Here is a 9,687-nt window from a genome sequence, read left to right as displayed (position 1 = left end):
CGATGGGCTTGAAATGGGAGCGTAGGCAAGCTGTGTGTGCAGACAGTTATCTCTGAGTGAGTCAGTGTTGAAAACTACAAATCGATTTTTAATACATTTCGAGTTAAGACTCTGTAGCACAGTGACAAACCAATGATGGGAACACGAATAAGTTAGTGTGTGAAGGACGAATCAAATCCAGACAACATATCAGAAAACATACAGCACAGAGTACACAACAATACAATATTTAAAACCAAACTGACAAACAGAAGACTTTTCTCAGACATTTGTCCATTAAGTATGGTTTCCCACACAGAGTTATGATGTGGTCCATTTCAGTCTAGACAAATTATCTCCAGTACACTTGAGTTGGTTTTCAGTTCTCAGGTGGCTCGGTGGACCTTTGTGCTCCGAGTTCTCTGGTCCCGGCTGCCTTTGAGTTCAGTCCCTCAGTGGACCTTGGCCATGAGCTGCTGGGTGAAGAGCTTCTTGAGCTGGGCCACCTCCTCGCTCAGGGAGCTGAGCTGCGAGCGCAGCACGCTGTTCTCGTTCTGGTAGTCCCCCCCCAGGGAGGGTCCGCCCGGCGGGGTCTGCCTCCCCCCCCGCCCGGCTCCGTCCTCCGTCGTCTCCGGCGGGTGCACCCACTCGCCCCTCGCCCCGGGACCCTTGGCCAGACACGCGGCGGCGGCGGCGAGCGCCCCCCCCCTCGCCGCCGCCGTCCCCGCAGCCCGGGACCTTGAAGCGCAGCTTGTGGGGGAGGGTCTTCATGCCGTCGGCGGGGCAGAAGGCAGGGGGCGCGGCCGGGGTGAGGGTCCTGTGGCCCTCGGCGGCGGCGGAGGCGGAGGGGGGGGAGTGGTGCGGCTCGTAGCCCAGGTCTTCCGCCGCGCCTCGCGGGGACAGCTTGCCGCCGTCGCTCAGCCGGTCCTCGAAGTACACGGGGCTCCCCACACTGGAGCCCCCGGAGAACCCCGAGTCCTCCGACAGGTGGCCCTGCCCGGGGTCCCGGGTCGGCCGCAGGCTCCGGCTGTGGTGGGGGTGCGACACCACCGCCATGGCCCCCGGGAGGTCCCTCTGGTGGTCCGCCCTGGGCAGGTAGTAGGGGCTGGGTCTCTGCGGGGCGGGGTTGGCGAGGGGCAGCATGGGGCTGCCGGACGGGTCTGTGACCAGGCCGAAGCGGAACTTGAGCGCCAGCAGCTCGGCGCGCAGCCGAGCGTTCTCCTCCAGCAGCGCCAGCACGCGGTTCTCCAGCACCATGTCGTTGACGCGACGCTTCTCCCGCGAGCGCTTGGCCGCCTCGTTGTTCTTGCGCCGCTTGTCCCAGTAGCCGTCGTCCTTCTGGTCCACGGGGATGAACTCGCGCTTGCGGCGCAGCGCCGCGTTGGACGAGGGGCTGGCCTTGCGCTTCGCCGCGGGGGCGCGGCCGAGCAGGGAGTGGGCCAGCAGGCTGCTGGAGGTGAGGAGGGACACCGCCTCATCGGTGAAGGACAGCGGGCTGCCACCTCCTCCTCCGCCCTCCTCTCCTCCGCTCAGAGGAGAGAGCCCGCCCGGGGAGTGCATGGTCCGCACATCTCCTCCCTCCTGCGACATCCTCAACTGCTGAGACTCGTCAAACATGACAGGAGCGCTCATTAATTTTTTTTTTTGCTTCTACAAAAAGGCCGTTGCGACGTCGGTCGGAGATCGCAGCAACAGTGCCACCTGGTGACCAAAAGAAAGAAAGACAGATGGAGATTTAGTGGTTATGCAATGAATATTATGCAACCTCATTATATCGCTCCATGAAAGCTGCCAGCCCTTTGTAATGGCGCTGCACAATAGCTCGTAATAGAAGCAACAGGCGTCAGAGGAGGATGTCCAGACAATCTGCATCCCCTCGTGATGACGGAGAGCGTAGAAAATAAAATACAAGCGATTGTTGCTGTCAATTACATAACATGTGGAAATGGTATGAGCCCACATGAATATACTGGTATGTGGAAATGTAAAAGGGCTGAACATTGAGACAGAAGTTTTCAAAATGAAATAAAATGATACGAAATAAAACTACGACACCAACAATATGTTATATTTTCTCACCTCGGGTCTGAGAGATGTTTATTTTAAAAGTCGAACTTGAAATTGTTAAACTGATGCATTTTCATAACTCCTTGACATCGACACCTGATTGATGTACTTTATCTATCAAGTCTTACTTAAAAAGTGCGTTGTTAAAAGTGTGCAGATGATCTTATTTGTCACCGTTTCCTTTTAATAGAACGCTAAGCATGCTACATAGCCTTAATATTTTAAATAGGCACATATATATGGGCCTGTATAAAACCCATCCATTTTTGTCAAAGGGATAACTCTGGATTTAAATTCCATTCCAAATATGTTTTACCCTAAAATCTTTTCAAGCAATGTAGCCTGCGGAAAATAAAATGAACAATTTTACCTCAGATCTGTGCGTGAAGAATGTCTGTAAACACTTTTCCTTCTCCGTCCTCCAACAATATTCTCTCTTCCTTCCCGACTCCGGAAGAAGCTGTGTGTGTTGTGTTTGCTCCGTCCCGCTACGGTCCCACTCTGTCGTCTCCCACCTTCCTCTCCCTGCCCCACTGAGCGCTGTAGTTATGAGATCGAGCCGGCGTTACTTGGTGTTATCGCGCTGTCTCGTCGCCCGCGCGCTGTGCTCCACTTGGACGCTGCAGACTCTATTTGTAACGTCGCGCGCAAAGTTCAGCCAAGGACGTCGCCTCTCCTCACTTGAACCAGCGGGGCTGTGTGTGTGTTCGCTGCTTGGGCCGCCTCCTGTCCAACAGCAAGTGGACCCTCCCCGACCATCCTCAGCTGACCCCGATTATACCACACAGGCGGAATCTCATAACAATTACGTAATTTTGCTTTAGACAGAGAAAAAATGCTCTCTCTCTCTCTCTCTCTCTCTCTCTCTCTCTCTCTCTCTCCCTTCCCTCAGTTTGGCTGCTGTCTTCCCAGCCACTGTTGTGTAACATTCATAATCTCTGAAAGACATAATCAGGTAACAAAATAATATCAACACAGTGGCTGGCTTGGCTTATGGACTTTAAGATCAGGGAGGGTTCAAAGAGAAGCTGACCCAGACTGCTCTCTCCGGGGAACACCACGTGATAGCTGTTTGGCTTATCAGAACTCATTTCAGGGTATTATGTCCTCCAATACGACGCCATAGTAGTAAAAATAACGTAAGCGTTTTAGCATTCCACATAAAGAATCAGGTCTTATTCGGAGGCCTACACCTCACGCCACGACTGTTGTCGTAACCCGAGACTAAACTTGAACACACAATCTCGCGGGGGAGGTGAAAGGTTATCAGCTCAACTCCCACCGCGGGACAAAGTCAACAGGGCAGGCCTTCCTATGTCGAGAATGTCAAGAATTCACCGTGTTTTCAAGGAACCATCAGCAGTTACTTAGGGTGATCCCTTCCACTTGTGTGAGGCCCGCTCCCTTCATTGCCCCCCCTAGCTCATAGCCCCCTCTTCCGGGCTCCTTAGTGTAGGTAAGGCTCCTCCCCCTTTTGCGAAGCCCCGCCCCCATTTTGCCCCCCCCCGCCCCCCCCCCACCCCATAAGCCCCTTCCTCCCGGTATTCAGGGCTCCTTGGTGTGAGGGGGGAGGAGAGTGAGTTGTTGTGTAATGCGGCCGATGACTCAACGTGAAGTTGGGTAACTCTCTGAGAAGACACGCCTCGTTTCAAGGAAATCGAGGAGGGCCGTTCACACAAAGGTCCATAACTCTTACGCAGGAGGCCCCGGGGGGACCCTTGACCTGCTCTTCCGAAGCATCCCCTTCTGGGAAGATGTTTCACCACGGACCACGTGATTCTGTCGAGCTGTCCGCCCGCCTTTCTGTTGTTCAGGGTTTTATGATCCCAGTCTAGAATGTAAGTCATTGATCTGTGGCACACGCCAGACGTTCAGAGAAACACAGGCACACACGCACACACAGACACACACACATGCTCATACACAGACACCCATACTACGCAGACACACAGACACACTCACACAAAGACACACAAAGATAAACACACACACACACACACACACACACACACACACACACACACAGACACACACACACAGATACATTAAAGCAGTCACATGCACAAAAACACACACACACACACACACACACACACACACACACAAGCACACACAGATACGTTGAAGACGTCACACACACACACACACACTCACACACAGACACACACACACACAGATACATTAAAGCAGTCACATGCACAAAAACACACACACACACACACACACACAAGCACACACAGATACGTTGAAGACGTCACACACACACACACACTCACACACACACACACACACACACACACACACACACACACAAGCACACACAGATACGTTGAAGACGTCACACACACACACACACACTCACACACACACACAAGCACACACAGATACGTTGAAGACGTCACACACACACACACACTCACACACAGACACACACACACACAGATACATTAAAGCAGTCACATGCACAAAAACACACACACACACACACACACACAAGCACACACAGATACGTTGAAGACGTCACACACACACACACACTCACACACACACACACACACACACACACACACACACACACAAGCACACACAGATACGTTGAAGACGTCACACACACACACACACACCTCACACACACACACACACACACACACACACACACACACACACACACACACTAAAGCATGCACACACGCTGTTTCAGATCAGATGCTAGATGACAAGTACGAAACACTTCAAAAAGAAAGGATTTCCCAAAGCGACAGTGTACATTGTCACTACACATGTATCTGTTCTGTAAGAGGATACCTCTTAGGTTGACCCTGAACAAGACCTCAGATTGGTTGAGGATAATGACCCATGGCCAATGTGGGTTGTGTGTTACTATACATGTTATGCGCCAGGTTATTACGTTGTTTTTTTTGCATCGTGTGTTTTGCTGTGTGTGTATATGTGGCAACTGTATGCACCGTTTTCTTTACTGATTGACGAAGGCATGACCCTACTGTGACTCTGATTGGCTCGTCCTAGCGTGGATGTGTATCACGCAGCCCTCGCCGAAAGAACAGAAGGCGGATGCTGTCATGCTGCCCTCGGCGAACTGTCTGCCAGAGAGCTTTCTGCTCGGAAGGCTCTCTGCAGTCAGGTGGCGTAGTGTAAGGAGTGACAGGGTTCATATAGGGAGGTCGGGGTGAATGAGTGTGTCAAACGCAGGACTAACCCCCAGGAGACTGGGGCTGTATTCATTGAAGTAACTTATCAGACTCGTTCTTTTTATTTCATTTCTTTTTTAGTTTTCAGTCGCAGCTTGGTTTAGGTTAACAACTTGGTTTGATTACCACAACACAACATCTTGGTAAGGTTTAGTCAACCAAACAACTTTGCAGGTTTATGTTGAGGTGGATGAATAGACACTAGTTGTTGGGTATCAGTGCTGCTGTACCGGCCTTCATTCCTATCGTCGTGTATGGTGATGGGGCTGTTAATGTGAGTCTATATCTACCTTTGCACCTAAATCTCTTTCTCGGCCCAGCTGAGCGGTCAGGTCACTAAACATTTACATTTAGGGCATTGACGCATTGATCAGTTAATACACACATTGACACACCGACGGCAGAGTCAACCATGCAAGACGACAGCCAGCTCGTCAGGAGCATTTAGGGTTAGGTGTCTTGCTCAGGGACACATCAACACTCAGCTAGGAGGTGCTGGGGATCGAACTAGCAACCTTTCGGTAACAAGACAACTGCACTACCTCCTGAGCTAAACCGACTAAAGTTTCCCTCCCGGGCCTCGTCCTCCAGGCTCCTTGTGTTCCCACTGGGCTCGCAGAGTCTCTATGATGAGGGGGCTGTCCTACCTTGGGCTTGCAGTCCTTCACTGATAATGATGAAGTATTCTGCAAACAAACCGTGACTGCCAAGACGCATTCGACACGCGTTGGAATACGACCATGAGAGGCGGTCGTTTCATCATCGACACGAGTCACACACGTAGGACTCTTTATGCTCACGGCGACACATCTTTCACATGTAGATGATACACACCCTTATTGTATGTCATGTGCCCTTGCACTTATAGTACTTAGCATTGTGTAGCATCTTATCCTAGCTATCTTTGCTGTATGCGGGGAATGGGTTAACCTAGTGATTGTTTGTGCTTTGCAATTGGTTCTATGAACATCCTTACTGTACCGACAGCGAAATAATGTTTCTTTCTTCTGGCAAATGTAATTATTGTAAGTCTATGGATAAAAGCGTCTGCCAATTGCCACAACTGGCTGTTTTACATGGGTGGCCCCTCCAGGTTAGGGTCGGACGTCTGGACGACGCCCACTCTGATTGGATCCCTGAGGATCACAGCCTTGCGCTTGCGTCATCGCCCACACGGCGTCTGGAGGTTTGGTAGTTGACCCTCTGGCCCAGCTTCACAACCGCCAGCTGGAAGGTAGCGGGGCGGGGCGGAGGGAGTGGATGGATGGAGGAGAGAGACGGGTAGAGGGAGTAGGAGAGGGGAGAGAAGGGAGGGAGGCGAAGGATGGAGGAGAGGGAGGGGTAGAGGGAGTAGGAGAGGGGAGAGAAGGGAGGGAGGAGAAGGATGGAGGAGAGGGAGGGGTAGAGGGAGTAGGAGAGGGGAGAGAAGGGAGGGAGGAGAAGGATGGAGGAGAGGGAGGGGTAGAGGGAGCAGGAGAGGGGAGAGAAGGGAGGGAGGAGAAGGATGGAGGAGAGGGAGGGGTAGAGGGAGCAGGAGAGGGGAGAGAAGGGAGGGAGGAGAAGGATGGAGGAGAGGGAGGGGTAGAGGGAGCAGGAGAGGGGAGAAAGGGGAGGACGAGAGAGAAGGGGATGAAAGGGAGGGTGGAGGAGAGGGAGGGGAGGGGAGGGGAACAAGAGGGGGGGGGGGGGGGCTGTTATGTAAGCTTCCCCAGGGGTGATGGAGGAGCTGAAAATATCCTCCTAACTGCATCACAGACCAGCGCGGGGGGGGGCGGCGGGGAGGGGGGGGGCGGGGGAGAGAGGGGTCACTCTGCTGACACAGTTAGTCAGAACAGGAAAGAGGCTAGGAGGTCACGTAACACAACAGATTTGACCCATTTCCATGTAAAGATCTGTGGGTATTTCATCACTTGTCTCTCGTTCATCTGCTCCGCCATCGCAGACTGTTTTATTTTGGTAGACGTATCTTCTCTGTCTCTTCCTCTGTTGTGCCGTGGCATTGCTGATATTTACTGTTCCCCTAATGCACATTTTCAGATCCGAAAACGATAGAAGTGTATCTTACATCTTCATCAGCCCGGTTGTTGGTCTGGTGTTGAAGGGTAATTAAATCTCCTATTTTTCAGTTGACATTATGAACAGTGACCATTTCTGTATCAAGTTTTAATAAAATGCAAAAAGGGGAAAATACTTTTAAATTCAAGAGGTCTGCCTCCCACGACTGGAGCTTTGAAGATTAATGTTTGCTCGCATGGATTTTGGATTTATGTTTTGACATTTACTGTAATGAGTATTTTAAGATTGGGAGAGAGAGAGAGAGAGAGAGAGAGAGAGAGAGAGAGAGAGAGAGAGCGAGAGAGAGAGAGAGAGAGAGAGAGAGAGCGAGAGAGAGAGAGAGAGAGAGAGAGAGAGCGAGAGAGAGAGTATTTAAAGTCTCCACATAGATGAATGGACTTTTTGAACCCTTCGTGCAATTCCCCGCACGAGACTCAAGACCTTTGGGGAGAGGGCCTTTTGCGTGTCCGACCCCACTCTGTGGAACCAGCTCCCCCCAACACCCGCTGTGCCCCTTCCGTGGAGACTTTCAAAAAGTACACGAAAGCACACCTTTTCTCTGAGGCCTATGGCCTCTGACTCACGACCCCACCCAACGCCTTGCGCATTTTGCACTCTCTTCTCACTTGCCTGCACATACACCCTCATCTCCCACTCTTGTGAAGCGACCTTGAGTATCCTGAAAGGCCCTACATAAAATCTATTTTTATTATTATTATTCATCTTGCAAGTGTGGTTACTCACAGTGGAAGTCCATCCGTATCGATCTCACATTGTCATCACTCTTCTTAAGCTAGCATTGGGTTTGGAGTAGAAACACATTGTGCAACAGCTGTTAAAGTAACATATAGCTTCTACAAACTTCCTTTTGGCCGGGCCTTACATGGAGTTGACCATCTTAGTCATTGAAAATAGAGCCAGGGCTGCCTGGGCTAGGGCCAACCGAGGCTAATGCTAGGACAAGGCTAATGCTAATGCAGGGCTACTGCTAGTGCAGGGCCAATGCTAGTTCAGGCCTAGTGCTTTTGAAGGAGTAACACTAGCAGGGGACGGACAATGGACACTACTGAAGGGCTAATGCCAGAGCATGGACATCGTACAGTATGTCATTAATAACCCCTTTCTGTACTTTCAAAGCAACACCGGATAGTCTTCCTGCTCATGGCGGTGATGTGCATTCAACCAACAAAGTGGCACACAACCAAAAAAACAAACAAACAAACAAAACATGGTGAATTCCAGCTCTGCACAACTTATTCGTTCCCTTCACACGTGGGTCGTTCGCAGTCCGTGTTTCACGTGGGAAATTGAGGCGCAAAAGGAGGGGCAAGCTGGAGCTTATCTGGTGGTGTGCGCGGTGACGCGGGGCACCACAGCTAAACCCCGGCCCCTCTTTATGAATCACCTTCCCCCGAGGCCCAGCGGGCAGGACGGGGCGCTGCGTAGATGTTGCCAAGACGCGTAGCGGGCAGCGTATGCACGCTAGATGTAGCACGCTATAAATAGCAACGATGAGTCACTTTGGATAACTTGGGGGAGGCGGTTTCATAACTCTGTGTGTGTTTGTGTGTGTTTTTGTGTATGGTTGAGAGAAAAATATGGTGTGTGTCTGTTTGAGAGACAAAGAGATGGTGTTTGTGTATGGGTGTATCTGTGTGTGTGTGTGTGTGTGTGTGTGTGTGTGTGTGTGTGTGTGTGTGTGTGTGTGTGTGAGTGTGAGTGTGAGTGTGAGTGTGTGTGTGTGTGTGTGTGTGTGTGTGTGTGTGTGTGTGTGTGTGTGTGTGTGAGAGTGTCCATGACGTTGTTCTTTTTTAAATAGAGGCAGTTTTGTTCTCTTCCCACGCGAACCAGAGTTTTAATCGATCTTCACCCAACAGCATCTTGCTCACGCAAGCCAAACCTCAGCCGCCCTGAAACTCCCAAACTCTCCTCAACCCTCCTCACTCTGCCTCTAGAGTGAACCAAACAACACAACAACACAACAACACGACAACACAACCACATAACACAACAACACAACACAACACAGCCTGCCGTACTCTCCTCACACTGCCTCCAACAACACAACTACACAGCAACACAACAACACAACAACACAAAAACACAACAACACAACCACACAACCACACAACAACACAACAACACAGCCCGCCATAGTCTCCTCACTCTGCCTCCAACAACACAACTACACAACAACACAACAATACATCAATACAACAACACAACAATACAACAATACAACAACACAAAAACACAACAACACAACTACACAACTACACAACAACACAACAACACAAAAACAACAACACAACATGCAGGGTCATATTCTCCTCACTCTGCCTCCAACAATACAACTACACAACAACACAACAATACA

General features: G+C 50.9%; 1 protein-coding gene across 1 annotated transcript; it reads right to left on the bottom strand.

Moving 5' to 3' along the window:
• Positions 1–67: 67 nt before the first annotated feature.
• Positions 68–2,885, bottom strand: nfil3-6 (nuclear factor, interleukin 3 regulated, member 6). The gene is given in 3 exon segments (XM_060045739.1): positions 68–704; positions 706–1,680; positions 2,417–2,885. Coding segments are annotated over 2 exon segments (1,137 nt in total). The 5' UTR covers positions 1,570–1,680; positions 2,417–2,885; the 3' UTR covers positions 68–431.
• Between the last annotated feature and the right edge of the window lie 6,802 nt (positions 2,886–9,687).

This window comes from Gadus macrocephalus, chromosome 2, assembly GCF_031168955.1.
Source record: "Gadus macrocephalus chromosome 2, ASM3116895v1".
NCBI lineage: Eukaryota > Metazoa > Chordata > Actinopteri > Gadiformes > Gadidae > Gadus > Gadus macrocephalus.
This window is presented reverse-complemented; position numbering and strand designations above follow the sequence as displayed.